The sequence below is a fragment of the Chelonoidis abingdonii genome, chromosome 4 (assembly GCF_003597395.2).
Source record: "Chelonoidis abingdonii isolate Lonesome George chromosome 4, CheloAbing_2.0, whole genome shotgun sequence".
NCBI lineage: Eukaryota > Metazoa > Chordata > Testudines > Testudinidae > Chelonoidis > Chelonoidis abingdonii.
Genome location: NC_133772.1, coordinates 20102015 through 20125355, shown reverse-complemented (window position 1 = coordinate 20125355; position 23341 = coordinate 20102015). Strand labels below are relative to the sequence as shown.

General features: G+C 54.7%; 1 protein-coding gene across 1 annotated transcript in view; it reads right to left on the bottom strand.

The window, feature by feature from the left end:
* Window positions 1–19645, bottom strand: part of MICAL1 (microtubule associated monooxygenase, calponin and LIM domain containing 1) — a 38951-nt gene extending 19306 nt beyond the window's left edge. The window contains exons 1-9 of the mRNA XM_032789075.2: window positions 19496–19645; window positions 9364–9655; window positions 7382–7589; window positions 6485–6601; window positions 5778–5879; window positions 4256–4411; window positions 3091–3191; window positions 1861–2118; window positions 60–175 (exon numbers count right to left, since the gene is read on the bottom strand). Of these exons, the coding sequence (XP_032644966.1) occupies window positions 60–175; window positions 1861–2118; window positions 3091–3191; window positions 4256–4411; window positions 5778–5879; window positions 6485–6601; window positions 7382–7589; window positions 9364–9627 (1322 nt within the window). The 5' untranslated portion in view covers window positions 9628–9655; window positions 19496–19645. The remainder of the gene's footprint in view (window positions 1–59; window positions 176–1860; window positions 2119–3090; window positions 3192–4255; window positions 4412–5777; window positions 5880–6484; window positions 6602–7381; window positions 7590–9363; window positions 9656–19495) is intronic.
* Between the last annotated feature and the right edge of the window lie 3696 nt (window positions 19646–23341).

Here is a 23341-nt window from a genome sequence, read left to right as displayed (position 1 = left end):
CCACCACCCCCCCCCGCCCAACACACACACATCCACCTTTGCAGGAGTAGAGTCCTCACCTCTCAGCCAGAAGGTCCAGTGGGGAGGTTCCTGCCGCCCATCTTTTCACCATCCAGGCAGCATCAAAGGCAGCCAAAAAACCCCGCGCCACGCCAGTGCCCAGCGGCCAGAATGGCTATAAAACAAGAGACAGAGAGAGCAGAGTGGGTGGGAGCTGCACATGTGTTCAGTAACCCTAGGGGAGGATTTTCAGAGTCTTAGCTGAGGTCCCTGGAACACAACAGCCTCTGGCTTCAAGTGCAATTGCATGCACAAAAAGCAACCTGCTCCTGAGGTCTGGAAGGTGGGTGCTGTGACTGGAGCCAGCCCAGACTGCTTCTCACGCAATGCTCTGCACTTACACAGCTGCTGCCCTCCTGGGTAGCTGCCAGTGGAAGAAGTCAGAGCTGCATGTCAGCAGAGGGGAGCACTCATCTGGGGAGCTCCTGCTTCAGGCCTCTCCCCTCCTTACTTCCACCTCTGACCTCTGAAAAACCAGAGCCTGGGTGTCAGCTGGGAAGCTGAGCTCTCCCAGACAAAAGGCTGACCCCGGGCTATAAAATAAACAAAGGGGAGAGATTAGAGGAGAGTCAGCTCTCTCCCTGGTTGGCTGGAAGGATGACCCTCGGCCCACACAAGCCAGAGACAGCATTCAGTCCAGAGACTCAGAGGAGCCTGGAGCTCTGGGCGGGGCACAGCTCAGAGAAGGAAAGCTTACTGGAGATACAGGCACACAGCTCTGTGTGAAGCTGCCTAGTTAAATGAGGCCTGGACAATTTCCAAACCCTGGGCAGGCTCTGCCATGTGGCTCAGATGCAGCTTGCAGGGAACCCAGGCTCCAGCGTGCACTTGATTCGAGTGGCTGGGCAACACAGAACCCTGCCCGGCACTGGGACCGGTAGTCTCAGCACTTTGGTGCCCACTGTCCTGTCATCATTTGCACATGGACAGTGCTTTTTGTTAGGGATCTCTCAGCCCCACACACGTTAATGAACCTGCTCAGCCTCACAGGGCGGTCGTTATCCCAATTCAACAGAGAGGGAAACCGAGGCACACAGGGGTGAATGTTCGTAGTGAGTCGGTGTCAGGCATGGAATCAAAAGTGCTGACGCTCAGCCCTTGCTCAAACTACTAGCTGGCTTCATGCTATATAAGGCTCCATCTTCACTATGAGCGAGGGATGGGAGTCCCCCTTCTGTGTGCACACATTCACGCTAGCTTTCATCGAGCTAGTGTGAGTATTAATCGCAGCACAGTCACGATAGCGTGGGTAGCAGCAGCAGAGCACAGGCCAAGCATAAACCTGCATGAAACTGGTGGCTACATACTGGGCCCAGCTAAGCCACACGTCCCCTGCCGCTACCCCTGCTACTGCGGCTGCACTGCTTTTTATGCTGGCGCTAGCTCGACAAAAGCTAGCACCGGTACTTAGACACATGCAGGGGAATCCCACCGCTAGCTCGTGGTGTAGACGTGTATCAGGAGCTGCTCTTGGGCTCCTGGCATGACACCAACACTGCTCCAACTGCTACAGCACGTGTTTAAAGATGCTGTCTTGGGTTAGAGGAAGAATCACCACAGCTGGGAAACATGGGCATTGCCCTGAACGGGAGTGAGGAGTGCGGCTGGTCAGTCTGCTGCCTGACGGGGAGAATTAGGGTTTGCATAAAGTCTGCCCCTGAACTGGCCGTGCTGCCAAGGGGACACTCGCACGGAAGGAGATCCCTCCAGCCTTGCAAGCTAAGGCTGCAAAGGGATCTCGGCCAGAGCTCATCCCCTCTGCCCCCACACTTGTTCATCTCTCATTAGTGGGGCACTGACCTCCACCAGACAGTCTCCCACCAGCCCGATGAGCAGCCGGGACCCATGGCACTCGCGCACCAGGGCCGCGTTCTCCGACCGGTTCATGCAGGTGAAGTCAAACATGTCGACATCCGGGCGGTTCCGGTGGTTCAGCGCGAACTCCAAGTCAGGCAGCTGGTAGTTGGTGGAGAAGTTGGCGGCTTCCTTGGCATAGCTGAGGAGGGCCTCTTGATTGACGTTCTCAGCAGACAGCAGGCTCTCTATGTCCGCCTTGTCCTGCGGGAATAGGGTGAGGGGTTTACTCAAAAGGGGATTCCTGGCACATGTGCCCGAAAGCGTATTTGTTTGTAAAGCAAAGGGATCACGTCACCACCTATCAAGATGCAGTGGAACACGGCAGCTGAATAAGAGTACACAGCAACAGGCATGGACAGGAAATATAAAGTTAGAACATATCCTACCGAAACCACAAGGAGTGATGTAGCTCAGCAGGATGTAACACTCGTCTGGAGATTTGCCAGGACACATGCACTCCGGCAAGGAGCGCCACAGAGCTTTAGTGGTTGGCACCTTCCATTTTAAGTCTCATCCAGAAAATGGTCTTTCCAGCAGTACTTTGCTCATAGCACCAGACAGGTGCATTGGCCCAGGGTACGTCTACACTGCAGCCCCCGAGTGTGACTGCACCTTGAGCTGCGGTAGTAGCCACGCTAGCTTTAATCTAGGTACAGGAGCCATGAAGCCATGGCAGTACAAGCTGCCCAAACCCACCCGGACCTTCACACACTGAAGCAGCTCCGCTGGCCAGGACCTGAGCGACCCACATTAACACTAGCTTGGGTACACCAGCCGGAACGGCAGCCACACCCAGTGCTCGTGGGCTAGACGTACCCTACAGAGAGAGAAGTGCCTCTCAGCGAATCCCCAGCACCATTTCTGTGTCCTCTGGAGGCCTCCCAGCCAGGCACTGACCCCAGCCCTTGCAAGTGCTGCCAGGATGGTAGCACAATGCCCCCGCCTCCACGTACATGTTCCAATATACTGGGCGCGTGCAACCCAGGCCGATGCCCTGGTGAACTCAGCTGTTTGGTCCCATCTCTCCCGCCCTGTTATTACGACTAGAAGAAGGGAAGTGACTGGAATTCAGATTCCCAGAGCTCAGTCCCCAACACGCTAACTACCCACAGCCCTGCCCACGGCTGCCAGTCTCCTCCCCATGCCCGCACTGGGACCCACGAGCCCCCTCACCTGCACAATGACCCCCTTTTTGAGCAGGCTCTGTTTTTTGGCTGTCATGACAAAATAGTGGGTGTCGTCTTTGTAGTAGACAATGTTCTCCAAGTCGATACCTGGCATGGGGCAAAGGCATAAAGAGAAGGTTGAGCTGGAGCTGGGCCAAGACAGCTGGCATGAGAATGCCATCCGAGGATAGGCAGCTGCCCCACAACCTGCTCCATCGACAGACAGACAGGCGCAAGGGCCAGAAGGAACACAGCAACCAACATCCCAGATGAGGCCAGGGAACTATCTACTCTATGGGATAGAGGTCTCCGACAGTGGCCAGTACTAGCTACTTCACTGCAGGAGATAAAACCCCCACAATGGACACATGCCATAGGGAAGTTTCTTCCTGACCCCAGGCTGTTAGTAGTTGGCATGTGCCCTGATGCATGAGAGTTTATATCTGTTTTATATGTATACAAGAATATAAGTATCCAAATGTAACATCACTTTTGATGCTCTTACTGTGCATATCACAAAAATGTGCAGCTTGAAGGGACCTCAAGAAGTCATCTAATCCATCCCCCATATAAACTTCTGGCCCAGTCCAGCCTCCATATAACCCTCTGGTGTCAGTGCTATCTAGTGGCAGTGAGCCTCACAGGCGAATGAAGCATCACATGAAAGAGAACTTCCTTTTCTCAGTTTTAAGTAGGTTCATTTTTAATTTCACTGAGAGTCCCTTGTTCTTGTGGTATGACACAGGGTCAACAGAGGTGTCCCATTAATGTCCTCTCTGCAGTTGGCTAAGTTATATACTTCCCCCTCTGGTAGCCTTCCATCTTCCCAGCTTAGGCTCACACCAAATGGCCCCAATTGCCTGCAGCCCCTGGCGGGGGGAGGGAGGGACCGTCTCTTTGTTCTGTGTTTGTACACCACCTGGCACTGTGGGAGGCTGGGGCATGATTGGGGCTCCCATGTGCTACCACAAATCAAATAACCAACGTCAGCAGCCCCTGATCTCAGTGCTGAAGTCCCCTTCTCTGAGCACACCCTCTTCTGAGGAGGGACCCCTGCTGCCTGTTGAATGCCCCCACCCCCGCCCCCCGGCCCCATCGCACAACAGGGGTGGGTTGATGGAGCCCTGGAGGACAGGGGAAGGGGTTAGCTGACGGGGGAAGGCCCTGCTGACCTGTTTTGTTGTAGAGGTTTTGGAAGAACTGCTGGTTGTAGATGCGGGCCACACCGCTGATCTCGGCCACCTCCACCTCGGCCCGGCTGTTGCGGTTGATGAAGTTGGTGGTGATGCCGATCGCCAGCTTCCCGCGCATCTCCTTCCGCTTGAACCCTGGGGACAGACACACAGACATCACGCCCGTCAGGCCTGCCAGGGCCCTTCCTAGCCCACAGGAAAGGGGGCATTGGCAGTGCAGGGAAAAGCCTGTTTGGGGGTGGGGAGTGGAGGCAAAGAAGAGGGATGCAGGCCGAATCAGACTGACAAGGGCCAGAACATACCCTCAGGGCTGCAGCGTCCTTGTCTGTTATTCGGCAGCTCCAAGAACTACACTGCCTGACATTCAGGGTGCTCTGTCTACAGCAAGTACCAAGGTGTCAGTGGTGGTAGGAGCAGGGTTTGAGAAGGGCCTGGACCAAGCCCCAGCTCTGAACCCCTCAACCATTGTGGGCCAGCGCCAAGCTGGCAGTACACAGCCAGAAGGCAGGACCACGTACCGATTACTGAGCACTAAGGGGGAATCGCTCCGTGCCCCCAGGTGCTCCCGGCCCAGCACAGACGCTGGGGAGAGAGGGAAGCACCATTAGGGGCCTGGGGAAACAGTGGCCCAGGAAGGGAGGTCCCCACTGTTTGGTTTTCTCAGGGAGGAGGCGGGCCTGGAGGCCGGGCAGTTCTGGGCTGTAGAGGCCCCTGCGCAAGCACTGGGAACGCCCCGCTGCATTACGCTACATGCATTTTAAGGTAGCAGCTGGCCAGCCCTGCGGCCCTGCAGATGTTCGGGGCAAGCCTCAGCAGGTGGCATGACCAGCGCCGGCTATCAGGAGCCAAGCTGTCTCAAGGCCTTTTCTCCCACTCCCCAGTCTCTCGCCCCAGACCCTTCACAGTACAAGCCATGGCGCCAAGCTGCCTGGCTCACGCAAATGCCCTGCTCCAGAGAACACTGCATCTCCTCCCCCTCTGCTCCCATCCCGCCTCAGGCCAGGACTCCATATCCTGCCAGCAGACTCCAGCCCCACTGGGTGGGGACCCATGAGAACTGAGCAGAAAGAGAACGACCCCCACCCACTCCCACACCAGCCCTTCAGCCTCTCTCTCCGCTACCCTCACCCGCGAGAAGAGACTCGGTCAGGGTCCCAGGACCCATCGGCCCAGCTGACGCAACCAGAAGCACCATTGCCTCCCCTTAGCCTGGCCACCCTGAGAAGGGTGGAGAGCACTGGCCCCTCCTAGGCCAATGCTGCTGGCCAGCCTCTGGGTAATGGGGGTGCGTCCGGCCTGAGAGGGGTCCCCGTCAGCCCCCGAGCCCTGTAGGGACTGTACGTGCCTCCGTGGTAGAGGAGAAGGAACATCAAGCTACAGAGGAGATGGAGCACTCCTAGCCCCTCTAGCCAGGCTACACTCAGCAGCCTCATGCACCCTCCTACCCCAGGCTGGGAGGGGAGGGGGACACATGAGCTGTAGCTCACAAGGGAGCCCTCACCTTCAGGCACAAATTTGCCTCCTCCGGCTGAGATGAGGACATCAAATTCATACTGCCCCACGGGAGAGGAGCTGGGCTGGAGTGCAGCCTTCCAGCCACCACCTGCAGAGAAAGACAACGGAGAAGGGGGCGTCAGAAGGGGCCTGATCGACACTCCAATATGAAAACTCCCCCATCCCCCTGTCAGGAACGTTTATACATAAAGGGGGGGGAGGGGGTGTGGTCTAGTGGTTTGAGCTTGTGGCTTGGCATCAGGAGTTCTGGATTCTGAACTTAGCTCTACCAATAACTCACTGCATGACTTTGGGTGAATAACTTTCCTGGTCTGTGCCTCAGTTTCGCCATCTGAACAATGGCCACACCCTCTAAAGAGGGGAGGAGTTTGTGAAGCTGGATTAGCATTTGTGGAGGCACCGGTGCTGTTATTTAAAATAAAACAAAAACCTCAGGGGCAGACCAGACCAACGGGAAACCGACCCACAACTCAAAACTATGTCACGAGTGTGTTAGTCCTCTGCAGACACTTCAGTCTTGGTCAGCAGCAGTTAGTAGGAAAAGAGTATGAATCCCCCAACCCCTCCTCAAACTTTCTCCAGTGAACAAACTAGCCCTAGGCGGGGGTGCCAGCACCGTCAACATGGCACAGACTGGATTTCAGCCAGTGATGGCTGGAATGAGTCTGGGCCACAAGGCTCTAGCCTCCCTACCCCGTCCACTCCCCTTCGCTGCAGGGGGGATGAGCCCCTTAAACTGCACGTTGACGTGAATTTCAACCCCCAGGAGCAAGGCGACCTTCAGGAGGATCAGCTGTAACTGACGGATACCTGGAGAGAGACAGACAGAGTGATGGAGCAGAAATCAAAGCTCCCCGGAGATCAGTCGCAGACAAAGCCCATTTGAGTCCATCCCCTACCCTGCACCCCTGCTTTGTGGGTCACAGACTCCGACCGCTCCCTGCTATCTGACCCAAGGCAGCTCCCTAGCTACTTGCCTGCCAGCTACAGACTTGGGGTCTGGACCTCTCCCCACCATGGGCGCAGGCTGCTTTAGCAGGGAGGGCGGCTGGTACTGCAGAATCCCGTGGAATGGCGCTGGGGTGGGGGGACCCCTCCGATGTACAGACCCAGCTTGAAGAGCACGGGAGATGGGTCTCAGCCCTAGAAGGCAGATCCCATCTGTGTTTATTGTGCAGGCTGGGAGCAAAGCTGCCTTAGGTGCGAAATGGAGTATGGGGGAAGCTGAAATCCTCCAGGGACATGCTGGGATGGGGCTCTTCGGGACAGCAGGGCCCCTGACCCCAACTCACCCAGCCACAACCACAGGGTACCTTGGCCATTGCACCAGCCTCCCCCACAACGCCAGCCTCAGTGCCCCATGCATTGCCCCCCCGCCCCTCACCTGCCCAGCCACAGTGGCAGGGCATATTGGTCACTGCCACAATCCCCACAAGCCGCAACATGCCTCCGGCCCAGCCCTGTCCACTCCCACACACAACCAACCCCCGCCACAGCGCGCCGGGCACTGTCCTGTCACCCAACCCCCCCCAGCCACATTTTGCTCTGACCCCAGAGCTGTGCCTGCCCTGCTTCCCCGGCCCCACTCACTGATGTGGTCCAAGGCTCCAGTGCAGAAGCGCCCGTAGAACTTCTTGGCACCCAGCGCCCGCAGGTCGTGGATGGTGAAAGGCCAGAGGTGCAGCACGTTGTTGCGGGAGAAGGAGTCTCTCTTCTCCACCAGCACGACACGGGCTCCCAGGAAGGCCAGCTCGATGGCGGTGCGGAGCCCACAGGGGCCGGCCCCAATGACCAGGCACTGGAAGGAGCAGTGACAGAGCTGAGTGCCCAGGGCAGAACTCAGGAGGCTCCTCGCTTATGGCTGGGAATAAGCCCACCAGATACCCCAGTGCTGATCTCTTGGGACAGGCGCGTCTGTCCCCATGGGGGGCAGAAGGGCCTGACTAGCTGAGGGAGGGGATACTAGGCCTGGCTGGGATCTCAAGGCCTGGTAGGGCTGAGAACTGAGGTGAAGTGAGCGGATTCCAGACAGGAGGGAGCAGGGGGTCTACACTGCAGCAGCCAGGTGACTGCGGCCGAGTTGATGGAGTCAGGAAATCAGTCCAACCCCCTTTGACACAGAGCATGAGTCACACCACTGGGAGGGAAGCGCACACAAGCCCCAGGCCAGAAAGGCCTCCAGCTCTGGTCTCCCCTCTTCCCACATCAGATCCGACTCCCCCTCATTTTCACGGGGCCAGAATCAGGGTGATCTGCTGAAAACTCAGGCCTTGGCTGCACTGGGGCTTTGTCCTGGTTACAGCCCCCGCCCTGGGGATGGGTAAAGCCTCTAGCTGCCATGATTTGCACCTGTGCAGCTAGCCCCGGATTCGAGCAGGAGTGAGCTGTCGCCAGCACAAGCAGCCGCTTGGTGTGTCAGGCCTGTGGGTTTGCACCAGTGCAGCTATGCTGGGTGGTGTTCAATAAACACTCGGTGCCCTTTGCAGACTCTGCCTGGGAAGCTCAGCCCTTGAAGGCACGGCTCTGTCAATACCACACTGATGGCTGAATTCCTCAGCGTACACAAGGAAGCCCCACTTTTCCTCTGCTGGGAATTCAGCGAGCTGAACTGTTACACCTTTCAAAACAATGTGTTTTAGTCTCGGTCCCAGTCGTTCTCATCCAAGGACAGATAATGGGGGATCTAATCTCTCTCCCAAGCAGAGTTAGAGTGAACAGCACCACCCCCGACTCTCCCCCAGCACTGACACTGTCTGCTAGGAAGCCATTAACTCCCTGTTCTCCACAAGAGGACACAAGCAGAGAGCTGTAGTGACCGGTCCAGCAGTGTTGGCGCGTGAGAGTTCCTGGCTCCTTGCCCCCCACCCCTCCCGCATGCCCTGGGGCCTGTAAGTTTCTCTTGAACAGAGCAGACACGCAGTAGGTCCCCCGGCCTGGCCAGCATGGTTTCGGGAACACTCCCGCCTGGAGCACTAGTGGAGACAGGGCCCAAGTAAATTTCCCGAAACATACTAGCATAGGCAGAGCTCCCCAGGAAGCTGCACTGCGCCTGCCCTTCCAGCAAGGGGCTCAATTTGCATCACAGGTGGGGTTGTTGAACTGCCAAGACCTGTTTATTCACCGTGTCAACACCACAAGCCACTGCACATCCTAACAGGAGCGACACAGGGCGCTCAGATACTCTCTCTGATCCACTCAGCCCTGCCTGGACAGGCCAAATCATTCATCCCTGAAGAGAGCGTTGTCATTAGCTAGCTCTGGGCTCACCCCGCACCTGCAATGCACCCCAGCCCACTCCCAGTCTCAGTGCAATGAACCACTGCTGCCTACAGACAAAAACCACGGTTGACGGTGAGGATTCGAACCCATGACTCCGCTTACTGGAAGCACAACCCCCACCACCTGAGGTAAAAGAGCAGCTCCATTAGCTATAACATAGTAGTAGATTGTTACAGTTACTTGGACCAGCCAGTAGGAAGAGGCAAATGACATAGTTAACCTATGTAATACCTCCCCCTTGCTCTCAGCATAGGCCCTTCCCTGGTTATACCAGCCATGCCCTCCCTTCTTACCTTGGTGTTGGCACATGCCTTTCCCTGGTCATAGTCTGTGTGTCCAGCCTTCTTATCCAGCTTGCCCCACAGTGCCTTGGCACTCCAGTAGTTAAGGCAGGACTTGAGCTTATGGTAGAACTGCAGTTGGCCCTTGTGCTCCAGAGCCAGCTGCCCGCACAAGGCCTGGAAGCTGCCCAGCACCTCCTCGCAGTGGTTGGCACGGAGGAAGGTTTCGAAAAGAGAGTGAGCCGGGTTACCCTGCTCCCCATCCTGAGTGTTCATCCTGTGCGCTCGGGGTCAAGAAGGGAGTCTGGAAAAGAGGGAGCGAACCACAGACTGAGTGAAGGAGGCACTGCAGAGAAGCCACTCCTCAAACAACCCCCATTTCATGGACGTTACCCCAAGGCGTGACACAGGGGAAGGAAACGAGACCCGTGAGATCACTCTAGCAGATCGGACCACGTAGCCCGGTCTCCTGCCACTAGCTGGCCAACACCCAATGCTGCAGAGGAGGACACACACACATACACACACCAAAACCCATAATGTGCCAAGCTAATTGTCCAATTATAACAGAGCCCACTTAGGGCAACAGCAGGATTTGAACCCAAGAGCTTCAGAGCTAAAAGCATGAGCATCAACTGCTTGTGCCAGCAGATTAAGACCTAAGACGGCCTTCAGATATGTTACATTTCACAGCTTACATGCAAAGATGCTGGCTAGAAACATCAAACACTCTGCTGGGAGACTGCCACATAACTCTGGTTTTATTCTTAGAATCCAGAAAGATAACACTGTGACGTTCCCCTGGCGTTATCTGGACCGGCGATCTGCTAGGTCACTCCAGCCCTCGGCTCTGGTAGCCAGCCTTACCCTGCTCCGCTGTGAGAACCCCCACTCCTGGGCTGTTCACACACAGCCTCTGGCATGTCAACTGCTCCCAGCTACGTGAGTGAGCACTTTTGGCCAGCCGGGGCTTGGACTGTGCAACCGAATGATACTAGCCAATAGCGCCGGTCCCAGACACAACCCTAGGAATCTCTCTCTTGCACTGTCCAGTTATGCTCACTGGACACTGCAAGCTTAAATGAGTTCATCAATTTAACACAGACATTGATATGTACCAGGCTTATTATCCTGTCCTAGCATCAGCTAAAGTAGGAGTAGAGAGCGCGTGGGCTAAAGAGCTCTAGGCAGAGTGTTCAGATCTGGTGCACAGAGCAAGGCTCCCATGGCCACATTTAGGCACCTGAATCCAAGCAACCCAAAAACCCCAACCTCCTTAGCAGCTGCAGACGCTCAGCACATCTGGATATCCCCTCTGGGATTTAGCAGCCAAGTGTGGCCTGGCCCAAGAATTGTAGCAATTGTACCCTTGTGCAAGTGTGACATCAGGGAGACAGGCCAGAAGTCGGCTTCACTGCTGGGCAATTTCCTATGTGCACTGTGCACCTGAAACACACAAAGCGGATCTGTGGAGTTTCAGTGTCTTTTCCTGTGGCATCATCAGAGACCATTCTTCCTTCCTCTTTATCACCCATCCAGTTCGGGAGGGCAGGAGGTTTCCCTACCAGAGAGGGAGCCAGGGCTACCCTAAGCAGGCCGGATGTGAGCTGAGACCAGCCGCAGCCCCAGATTTCAGCAGCCTTGCAAAAGCTCCCCAAGAGATAGCTGTGGGGCAGGAGGCTGCCAGCTGGGGAGGGGGAAGATTAGTAAAATGAACAGAAAGCAGCAGAGGTGTCTGGAATCTACCCGAAGTGGGTGGCAGCTGGGGTTAGAGTAAATGACTTTGTATAAGTTGCCTTTTTGCGCTGCCCACATCTGACCAGTACAGCCCAACTCCTCTGCCCCGCCCCCCGGCATCAGTGGGAGTTTGGTCATTGACTTCAGTGGGATCAGGAATCTTACACCCTCCTCCAGCACCTTCTGTTTAGCCCGTGTCCATATGTGAGAGTCCACCACCAGTTTAGCTGCACTGGTGCAAATCCCCAGAATAGACGGGCTCTGAGTCACAGTTTGCACTGGTGCAGCTTCCCCTGGTTTCAAGCAGGGGCGGAACTCTGCTGGCATGAATAGCACCTTTGCCTGACTGCATTCATGCAGGAACTTCGGCAAGCCCCCAAGGCCTTTGTTTAGAATTAATTGCTGCTCTGGGTGTTATCTGGATAAAAAACATTTCACGCTCCTGCTAGGAGCTTGCAACATAACACTGCTTTATTTCTCAGAATCCAGAACAGTGGTTCTCACCAGAGGTACACGTGCCCCTGGGGGTACGCATGCCCCGGGGGGTACACAGAGGTCTTCCAGGGAACACATCGACTCATCCAGATATTTGCCCAGTTTTACAACGGGCTACAGAAAAAGCACTAGCGAAGTCAGTACAAACTAAAATTTCCTAGATACATAAATGTATACTGCTCTACATACCATGCACTGTCTTTGTTTAGTCCTGAGCTGATGGTGTCAAATTTGCAGATGGCCACCTGCAGCAAAAAAACTTCAGGACCAGACTTCAAAGAGAGACTGCAGAGCTTCAGTTCATCTGCAAATTTGACACCATCAGCTCAGGACTAAACAAAGACTGTGAATGGCTTGCCAATTACAGAACCAGTTTCTCCTCCCTTGGTTTTCACACCTCTACTGCTAGAACAGGGCCTCACCCTCCCTGACTGAACTAACCTCGTTATCTCTAGCTTGCTTGCTAGCATATATATACCTGCCCCTGGAAATTTCCACTACCTGCGTCTGACAAAGTGGGTATTCACCCACGAAAGCTCACGCTCCAAAACGTCTGTTAGTCTTTAAGGTGTCACAGGATTCTCTGCTGCTTTTACAGATCCAGACTAACACGGCTACCCCTCTGATACCATCTCCTACTGGCCAGCTTCAACATACACATACACTCCACCCGCCACATAGCGGGCTGGCCCTTGTGGATTGCATTCGGATGCACCTCACTCTCCCTAGGTCATTGTACAGGGGGCCCCGGTGCCCAGCCCCGCTTTGTGGATCGCATTGTGATTTGCTAGGCACCTAAAAGTAAGGTGCATGACACCGTGCGTTGCAAGTGAATCTGTGCCTCTGTTTACACTGGAACTGGCTTTAAACTCTTCTCCAGCAGCGAACCCAGTTTGGAGCACGGATTTGGCTGGGAAATAATATAAACGGGGCCAAATTGCATTCTCATACGACCTCGTGCTGAGACAGCGAATTTCACTTGTCGATCTCAAGGAGCTTTCCCAAGGAGGGTCGGGGTCAGTATAAAGCATTTTAGAATCGTAGCGCCACCATTTCATACGATCTCAAGACCCACCCTTGGGCCACATTGTCCCAAGAGTTCAGCACCCCAATAACGGCCCAGATTTTTCAAGAGGGTGGTGAGTTCTTGTGAAAATCTGGCCCCCTGCTGCGGGTGCAGCGGAGCTGCTGAACTTCTGGCCTTGAGCGTGTAAGGTTTGGGTCAGATTCTGGTCTCAGTAACTCTGTTCAGTTACTCCAGATTCACACCAGCGCTACTGAGACTAAAATCCTTCTAATAGTTTCCAAACAGGTTTACAACATATTGTGGACAGGCCTGAACCGTGTGGAGACGGAATTTTAAACGAGTTCGATGAGTGTGCTGCCAAGCCCAATGCGAACAGCAAACAGCATTGGATCGAAGTCACCAAGCCTCAAACTCCCCACCCCAATGGAAAGCAAGCTGGGTTACACAGGGCAACAGTTCCTTTCATTTGCCACTGCTTTGCTTTTCCCTTTCCGCCCCCTCAACGGCGTGAGTCGCCGTCAGACAGAGCTGTGATTCAAGGCCGTGTTGGGTATCTATCACCCTCCGGTTTTGCTGTGGTTATGACAATAAACGCGGAGAACAGACCGTTCGGGCAAGCCTCCAATAGGGAATGACTTGGATTTTTTTTTACGAGCCTTGACTCATTTCTCATAGGCCTGATGGAAGAAATTGTGAAAGGTTTTTCAGAGATGCTGGACACACACAGCATCCACTGTTTTCACTGGCCTTTGGATCAGGCCCTTAGACTTTCAGAGGCTCAGACTGAAAGGCAGTGTGGTCCAGGGGGGAGGGCACTGCAGCAGGACCCAAGAAAGACTTCTTCTAATCCCAGCCCTGCCAATTCCCTTGTCCTGCCCTTCATCTATCTTGTCTATGTAGAGCAGGGCGTGTCCTGTCCTGGGTGTTTGTACAACACCTAGCACCATGTGACTCTGACCTTGGCTGGGCCCCTCAAAGTCTGTGTTTCTCAATGATCGGTCCGTGGACCAGCGCTGGTCCCTGAGATCTCCCTGACACAGTCTAGGAAGGCAGCAAGCCAGTCCCTGGGATCGAAAAGGTTGGGAAACACTGCCGTCTGTAACAATCCACACCTCTGAACACCAGGCCCCGAGTCTTCAGCTGGGATCTGATGGAGAAAGTGTCGTGGTTTGTCAGACCAGCCCAGGGAGCAATAAATAACTGATGAGAGGCAGGAACGATCATTTGATGGTGGAAGAGGCCAGGAAACCCCATACTGAGGACGTGGGCTCTGAGTGACCCAGGCAGAAAAGTGTGTTCAAATCTACAGCTCTGCTGTGTAAAACTGGACAAAAAGACATCACTCTCCCTTCCCAGGACAGTGCTCATGGGGTTGTTTCCCTGTCATTCCACATGAGGTTACTTAAAACCAGGGGGCATTTCTGACAAGCGTTCTGCTGGGGTGTGGGCACCCCTTCCCCCGACTCCTTGGGCACATTTGCACGCCGGCCGGAGGCATAATTTCCAGCGTGGGCAGCTGCACGCTAACGCGCTGAGAACAGACGTGTAGCTACAGCAGTGTGAGTGCTGGCTGCCTGAATACAGTCCTGCCCAGGGAACCCATGCACTGACTCAGATAGCTAGCCCATCCCACTGCAGCTACACTTCTCCTTTTATCGTCTTAGCCCGATCAAAGCTGGCAGACGTACATCTACCCAAGCAGGAAATACACCCCCAGCTCCAATGTAGACATAACCTATGTCTGTCTAATCTATTGAGTTTACAAGCAGTTCAGAGTAAAACCACTGTCACTCCTCTAGATTTGGACGGAAACCCTCAGTCTTTGTTGGAGTCCCCAATAACACCACGCTGAAGTTCAGCAGAGAACTCCCTGTGGTTCCTCTCCATTCAGCTTGGAAGAAAAGAAAGAATCGGTTTAATGCTGAGTCTTGGAGAAGAAAAGGGGAGTGGATCCTCAGAGCTATCAGAGTCAGGAACAGAATGCAGGGGCTTCAAGGCACTGTCCCTCCATCTTTCTATCTCCATTTCACAGATGGGAAAAGTGAGAGGGACAGGCCTTGCCCAAATCCATAGAGCACGTGCCAGTAATGGAACCCAGGAGTCCTGACTTGACAGGCCTGTGCATTAACCACTAGATGGCGTTGTCTCCCACATGACACATTGACTCTCCCACTAAGGCCTGGTCTACACTAGGGGGCGGGGGCGATGTAAGATACGCAACTTCAGCTACGTGAATAGCATAGCTGAAGTCAAAGTATCTTATTTCGACTTGCCTCCTGTCCTCACAGCGCGGGATCGACGGCCACGGCTCCCCCGTCCACTCCGCTACCGCCGCTCACTCTGGTGGAGTTCCGGAGTCAACGGGAGCGCGTTCGAGAATCGATATCTCGCTTCTAGATGAGACGTGATATATCGATCCCTGATAAACCAATCGCTAGCCACTGATCCGGCAGGTAGTGAAGATATACCTAAGTTATGAATTCGGAAGTTCTATGTGATAGGTGGGACTGGTAGGACCGCCTACAATCAAGGTTACCCAACGCCTCCCATTATAAGACCCTGTTTTCAGTTGCATATCCCCATCCCAAACTTTAACCATTTGGACAGAAATTTTCTATGCCAAGTATCTGCCTCGGCTGAATCTTTTTGGAAAATCTCAATCAAACCAGTGTGGCCATATCCAAGAAGACGACTAAGGACAAATACATTGTTTTGCTCACGTTAAAAAATTCTGGTGACCTTTGCTCCTTGATACTTTGGCACAGGGTCTTGCAATTTGGCAGAGGGGTGGCCTGCATGCCAGGGATTGCCTTTTGCTGGCCATGTGAAAATCTGCCCAAATTTGACCCAGTTATAAGCCTTTGAAAAATCAGTTCACACATGCTCAGTACAGATTTCTTAGATTTTAGTAGCTTAATTCCCTGAAGATTCTGCACAAACTGAGCATGCTCCAACCCTGGACTGAAAAGGACTTTCTCAGCAATTGTAGTTCTGGGTTTTGGTGAGCCAGGCCAGGTTTGTATCTGGACACGAACTGCAAGCAAGGAGCCTGTCTGTCCTGCAGCGTGGAGGAGGCGTGCCTGACACAAATTCATAGGGAACAAGAGCTGGCTCTGGGAAAGTAGGGGGCAAAGGACAGACATAGATTGGGGCAAGAATTGGGGCGGGAGATGGGGGTGTCTGAGACTAGAGCTGGCCCGGGGACTGGAAGGGGCACAGGGTAAGAGAGGGAAGCTGGGACTAGCTGGCCAAGAAAATTTTTGAGTGCTTGACTTTGCAACCTTAATAAAGTTATTTTAACATAGCTTGTATGTGAATTATATATGATGGTACTGACCAGCACCTGGCTCTGGAACTAGAGGACACTGAGGATGGTCTAAGAAGAAGAGGCTACAAAAGGGACCATGTAGGAGTTTCTACATATTACAAAATTTTAGGGGAATTCAGCGTGACTGAGCTTTGTGATATTTTCCTCATTTCCTCCCCTGCTGGTTCTTCTTCCCCTTCAGTATTTCCTCCTATGGGCACTAACCAGGCAGCCTGAAACTAGCTGCTTTCTTTCCTGCTCTGTGCAACCAGCCATCATTCAACATCAGGACAAGACAAGTTAGCTCTTGTGATGCGGCTAGAGATGCCCGTTACCCTTGTGAAGTAGCTATAGCTAGAGAGAGGGACGGGCTCCAGCAAACTCCTTGTCCAAACTCCCCCTGATCTTTGGGGAAGGTAAGGTCCAAAGCCTAATTCAGCAGCTGTCTCGATGGGCTGACCCAAACACCTGGCTCTGGACGCCCAGATCTTTCCATCTGAATCCAGGCTCTGAGGCTCATGCTTGTCTCTAATGGCATCCCCCAATATATGCCCAGAACACTGCAAGCACCACCCTGTATCATCAATGGGGCCTCTTACTCGGCTCTGGAGCAATCACACTTTTAGGGGCTGACAGGGGAGTTCAGTTTCCATGACCCGTTTAATTCTAAGTCTTTCTGCTGAGACTGTAGCAACTGGGCTGGTGGCGGGGGGAAGTGGGTGCCCTGGGAACTTGACTGAGCTCACGTGGGTGTATGGGACTGGAGAAGAGAAGCCAGAAGTTTCAGGAAGGATCTAGTTTGAGGTGACACTTGCAGTTCAGGAGTGCAAGCTGGTGGCTATTGGTAACCCTGGCCTCTCTGCACGCTCAGTATAGATCTCTTTCCTACAGCTCTGCCTGCCTGCCACAGCACTTTGCTAATGAAACAGGCAGCCTCAAGTCAATGCAGCCATGACCCTTTCCCAATCCAGTCCCAAGCGGCAACAACTCACAAAGTCTATATGTCTCCTGCCCCACTGCACACACCCACCAGAACCTCAAGCTGCCCTGGGAGGACTGGAGAGCCCCAGAGAAAGCAACAGGCCGCATGAGAGGTGCCTCCCGTCCACTCCTATTGAGCAGCAGAGACACAAGTGACGCGGGCCTGGGGCAGGGAGACCTGCAATTCTCCCTCGGTCAATTGTTCCCAATGGCGTTTTAATCACAAGACACATGTCACATGGATGTAAAAACGTGGGGGTCTGTCTGCCTCATGGGCCGCCTCCAGGCTGCTGGGAGCTGGCGATACCCTGTGGCTTGCAGCCCACATTAATATTTCATACCTGCATACTCTCAGCAGCTCCAGGTGGCTGCACTACCTTGAACACCACAAAACCGGTGCTTTCTCGCACCCATTTCCCTTTCCCCCCCACGAGCTCCCAGAGGAATGTGATGTGCAGCAAAGGTCAGTCCCATATCCCCCTTTCCCAGAACCTGTCCCTCTATCCCTCACTGTCAGACCCAGGCAGGAGCGGGCTCAGCCCTCTGACCCATTTCTCAGTTGGAGCCACGGCAGACACATCCTCCCAGGGCTCGCTCTAGCTGGCGAAACAGCAGCAGGTGGAGCCGCGCTTTATGGCAACAGAGGAATCGTTACCCCAGCCCACAGCAATCCCAGCGGGTCAGGGTGCTGAGTCACCGGGTGCGCGTGATATCGGGGACAGTCTGCCTGGCCCCTGGCAACCTCAGCCCACCTACGTGCCAGGAAGGGGGCGGTGTTATCAGTGCGGCAGGGCAAAGTCCAGCCCACAGCCTCTGGGGCTGGGCAAAGCGAAAGTGGCGAACGCAGCTCCTCACCTGGGCTAGAGAGAGACAGGAGCCCCAACCCCAGCCCGTACCTGCTCCCTCAGCCCATTAAAGCCAATGGGAGTGGAGCAGCCTCCTAGGAATAGGCCCCTGGAATGAGCTCCAAGGAGAGAGGGGGGAGGGAAGGAAGGAATAGCCCCCCCACCTCAGCGCTGGGTGCGTTTGTGGGGGAGAGGATAACGACCTTTCGGTCCTGAGGAGAAGTGGAGGCAGGGGGCTCGTCCTCTCCACGGGGAGAAGATCCCCTTTTTCCCAAGGGAGCAAAGACAGGCAGCACATGAGAAGGGGGGCAAATGCCCCTTCAGCTGGCAGAAGAGGGGAGGCAGGTGGAGTGAGGGGGAGACTGGCAAGAACCCCTTCCCCCCACACACAGCATGGAACAGGAGTGGGGAGGGGATCGCGGCCCGTTCAGGGGGCCAAGTGAAAGGGTGATGCTGTGGGTCCTGCTCCGCCAAGGACAGGTTTAGTTCCCTGAGGGAGGGAGGATCCACCTCACGGGGGCAGGGGCACAGAGTGTGTGTGGAGGACCTTGAAGCTATTCTCCCCCAAGCCCCCACAGGAGAGCAAGACTGGCTCCTGGCAAAGGGAAGGGAGCGCTGCCCTGTGGAAGCCGGGACCCCACAGGGTCACCCTCCAAAGACAGGCAGAGACAAAGGGAAGCCTGGCTGGGGAAAGGCTCCCCCAGATCATGTGGGTGTCAGCCCGTGGGCAGAGTCCAGGCAGATGAACAGCTGCACATCGCTTTCCAAAAGATTCATCAGCCCGGCCCTGACGTTCCTTCCCCACCCGCCCTTCCCCACGAGGGGGTGATGGCAGAGAGTGCCCGTGCCTTGACACATGCCCTGGGGCTCCTGGCCCCGGCCAGGCGGGGTGCTAGGGAGTCCGACAAACCAGCCAGTCATTCTCCAGAGCAGGGGAAACAGGCCGGAGCTGGGGGTTCAAGTGAGGTGACAGGAAAGGCTCCCCCTGGTCCCAGCCCAGTGTCTTTGGGAGCTCTTGGCCTCCCCGCATCTCACTCCTTACTGCTGCAAGGAGCTGGGTTGAGTGCCCCTTAAAGGCCCTGGGCTGGCAGCCTCAGCCTCCAAAGCCCCATCAGTCCTGCCCAGGCTGCTAGGCCATGTCCCCGGGGGTACAGCGATGAGTCCCTGAGAAACCTTACCACATTCCTCCAGGCTCTAGCCACACAGTGGCGCCTCCAGGGAAGTGCCAGACTTTACCACAGTGACAAACGCGGGGCCAGATCTGGACCTGGGAGTCACAGCGTGCTCCTGACTCCTCCAAGCACAGTCAGCACTAGGAGCGCTGCTGGCCTTGACCTCTGCTGCGCAGACCTGCTAGCCTTTTGCACGGCCCTGCAAGGTGCAGGGCAGAATCAGGCCCAGGACTCCCCAGTGGCTGCAGGCGCTCAGCACAGAGCTGCTGGAACAAGGAGTGCTGCCGCCCCAGGCCTGACATGGTTTCCATCATATACAGTTTAGTTCAATGGCTCTCAGAGCGCCCCCCACCCCCCGGCCCACATCCTGTACAAATGGTTTCGGAGAACCCTGCTCCAGCTCTTCTCAGTATCACTTGGCCAGTTGCCACATCACCAACCCCCACCCCGACCCTGCAGCCACCCACGAGGCTCCTGTAGTGCCAGGAGCTGCCAGGATCTCTCCCCACTGCAGGTGGCCCGGGGAGATGCCGGTAGGGGCAGGCCCCACCTTAAAGCCCAAACCACAAAGTCGACTTACATGCAGAGGTGGCTGAAGAGCTGGAAGCCCCGGTCTGCCACTGGCCCGACTGTGGGGCAGAGAAGGCGCATGGGTTGGCTTGGAGATCCTGGCCCCCAGGGTCAGCCCTGAGCTCGCTTCCTGCCTGCAGCGGTTGGGCAGGGCAGGGCTGCGTAGCAGGCGGCTGAGAGTGAATATGCAGGAGTCCCGATGAGAAAGCAGGAAATTGAAATTAAAACTGCTCTCCGTTTCCTGCTCGATGCTGCAGCGAGCTGTCCAGCTGCTCCTGCTGAGAGCCCCCAGGGCTAATGGGGGGCGGGGGGGGAAGCCAGTTGCTCAGAGACCCGGCCCCCAGGGAGGTGGGGAGGAGCTAAGACAGTGAAGCCACTGCCAGGAGCATCCTTCCGATGCAGGATGGAAAAGCTGCAGGATTAGCCCAGCCTGCCTCCAAGGGGCTGTCACTCCCCGCCCGGAGCTGGGCGTAGAACCCAGGCGTCCTGAGTCCCTGTCCCCTTCTGGACTATGAGACCTCACTCCCTGCCCAGAGCTGGGGGTGAAACCCAAGGTTTGGGGCTAGAACTGGCTGGAAAAAGTTCTTTAAGAGTTGCCAACATTTTTCAAAAGCGTGTCTGCTCTTCAGCGTTCAGAATGGACCAACTCCCATTTAAAAAAAAAAACACCAGAATTGTTACTGAACCTATTCTTGGCTTGCAGATAACTCAGCTTTCAACACACAAAAACTTTTGAGAACTGTTTCTCTAATGGTTTGGTCACACAATGTTCCAAACAATGTCACAATTCTTCCCCTACACACACACAGACCCACCCCCAAAAGACAACAGCTTTCTGCAATTTTTTTTTCTTTGTTGTCTTTTTTGAGGCAATTGTTTGGGGTGGGGGAGAAAAATGTGTTTGAAACTATCTGGCTAGTTCTAGTCCCAGCTGGGCACTCAGACTGCTCTATTAGCCACCACTTCCTCCCCAAGCTGGGCATAGAACCCAGGAGTCCTGATTCCCAGACCCCTGCTCTAGCCTTCTGCCCTTTAAGTTAGCCGCTGTCACTGTTACTCAGCCTGTACTTTTTACAAGTCTCTAAGGATAACCCCCCTCACGTGTTCACTGTGGGGGTGGGCTCCTCAGTTGGTGTCAATACCACAGCTCCATCGGCCCTGGGAGTGGTGAGGGTCCCAGGATGAAGAGAACAGAGTCCCCTGGAGGAATAGGGTGCCCCACCTGTAGGAGGCAAATGAGACCATGCAAAGCCCAGGGCTCAGGATGCTGCTGCTTGGGTCTGATTCTTTATCTGCCCCTCTCTTCTAGTCTCAGGGCTTCAGGCAGGGATGCAGGAACCATGTGTAGAGTGGGGATGCTGAGAGCCATTGAACCAAACTGTCAACCCTGTCTGTGATGGACACCACATCAAGCCAGGGGGTGCAGCACCACCCCTAGTTACAGCCCCTCTGATTTCAGGGAGAGTCTGCTGCTGGCACTATCACTCCCATTCACACACCAGGGCAGACACCCCCTTGCATGGGAGAGCTGCTTCCTGGCCTATCCCTCAGGCAAAGTGAGCAGAACATTCAGAAATCTGGAAGCCTCCCACCGCAGGACTCCCTCACCCTTTGCTCCCTGACTGGCTGTGTGCCATATTTAACCCTCTCTTTGTGCTCAGAGCCCCTCTTTGGATCCATGGGGTTTTATCCATTTGAGACCTCATAGAAGCCCCTTTGTTGTGGTGCTCTCAAGCCCTCTCCCCCTGCTGTGGGGCCAGGACTGGCCCCATTGAACTCAATGGGAGGCTGGGAGCAGCCCAGCTGAGGCCCATAGGCACCTCCTCTATTGCATGTTGTGGGATCAAGCAGTAGCTAAAAAGACGGCAGCCATATGACACATGTAAAGAGGCACCCACCAGTCAGGCAGACCACAGAAAGCGGGTGATTCTGGGCAGGGTGCAGGGCACCATTCAATGTGATACCCCACATGCCTCCTCGTGGGTGAGGCCAAGGGTGAACCAGCAAACACAGCTTTGGCCCATGGCATTTCCTAGGGGACAGAAACCCACTAGCATCCCCCATCTACCTCCTCCTAGCCCCATCCTTCATCTCTCTTATTCTGGCCTCCCTGCTCTGCCTAGCATGATTCCTGACCTCTCCCCTGCCACGCACCCCCCTTTCACATCCCTCCTTAAAGCCTGCCTCTCCTTTATTTTTGGTTATATTACAGTAGCACCAGAAGGCTCCAACCGGGATCAGACAACCCTTCCCCAAAGAGCTTCTGTTCCAAATGGTTAAATGGGCTCAAAAGTTGGGCAGGGAAACAGAAGCACAGCAAGGGGCAGCCACGTGCCCAACGGCTCACACAAAACAGCCTTACTGACTCCCAGCCCAGTGTTCTGTCCATTGAGCAGCACTGTCTGCCCCACACGACCACAGCCCTCCCCACTCCTGCCTTGTGTTCATTTGACTAGTTTAGACCAGTGGTTCTAAACCACCAGTACATGTACCCCAGGGGTGTGCAGAGGTCTTCCAGGGGGTTCCTCAACTCATCTCAATAGTTGCCTCATTTTACAGTAAAGTGAGCACAAACAATCTCATACAGACAATGACATGTTTACACTGCTCTGTATACCATACACTGAAATGTAAGTACAAGATTTATAGTCTAATCCATGTATTTTATAATTAGATGGTAAACATGAGGAAGTCACCCATTTCTCAGAACTAGTGGCTGTGACACTTGTATTTTTATGTCCAGTTTTGTAAGCAAGTCATTTTTAAATGAGGTGAAACTTGGGGGTACACAAGACAAATCAGACTCCTGAAGGGGGTACAGTTGTCTGGAAAGGTTCAGAGCCACCAGCTTATAGGCTTTGGCAGAAGGGAGATTGCCCAGCTGGTTGTAAAACAGACACATTTATGTCTCTGTCTCACACACACACAACTTAACAAGCATCACCAAGTCCTGTGGGCCCCTCTCTGGCCCCCAGAGGGAGCCCCACACACGGTGCTCATTAGGCCTTCATTACAGCAACGAAGCTGCAAAAAGGCAGGGGGGGGTTCCCTATTCCACGCGCTCCCCTGTCTCCAGAAGCGCCTCTAGGTTTTTATATTTGCACTGTGCACAAACTTTAAGGCGGTTGTTTACAGAGGCGGGGGGGAGGCGGGAGGGAAGGAGGCAAGGACTTTTCCTTTGTCTGCTTATTTGCATAGGTTACGGGGTGGGGTGGGGGAGGTGTTATATTTGTGTAGGACTCGGTTGTGTGTGTGTTTTTGAATGTCTGACCCCGCCCCTCCCCAGGGGAGATCCCGCCACGTGCTTCCCAGAGATGCAAAATGCACGGCCCAGAAATAGACTTACAGCTTGTGGATAAATCTGTCCCTGAAATCCTCTTCTGAGCTCCATTAGCCCTTCCACCCCAGCAGGGAGAACCTTCCTCGGCCCCGGAGCTGTTGCTACCTCCCCGGCAGCGGGTAACCTCCCGCAGCTGTAGGCAATCACCGGGGAGTGGAAACACAGAGCGGAGGCTGGCTGGCAAATCAGGTGATCCGAGATCTCCTGTTTACGTGACCGCATCAAAGGCAGGGAGAGCAGAGCGCAGGGGCCTGGGTTGTGCTGAGCCAGACAAAGCCTGGGCAACTCATTCATTTCCTGGCAGGGGTTTCTTTAACTCAACAAGCAGCTAGAGAAAATGCCCCCGCCACCGTTTACTCAATAAGCGGTAGGAGAGAGAGCGCATCTGTCTCTGGGCAGTGCACCCAGTAGCTTGCTGGGTGCTGCCAAAATAACATTGTTCCTTCCAGCAGCTGAGCCCTGGAGTCAAGCATGGTAGTGGGGAAGCTCCTGGACAGATGTAGGGGGCAGAGCATA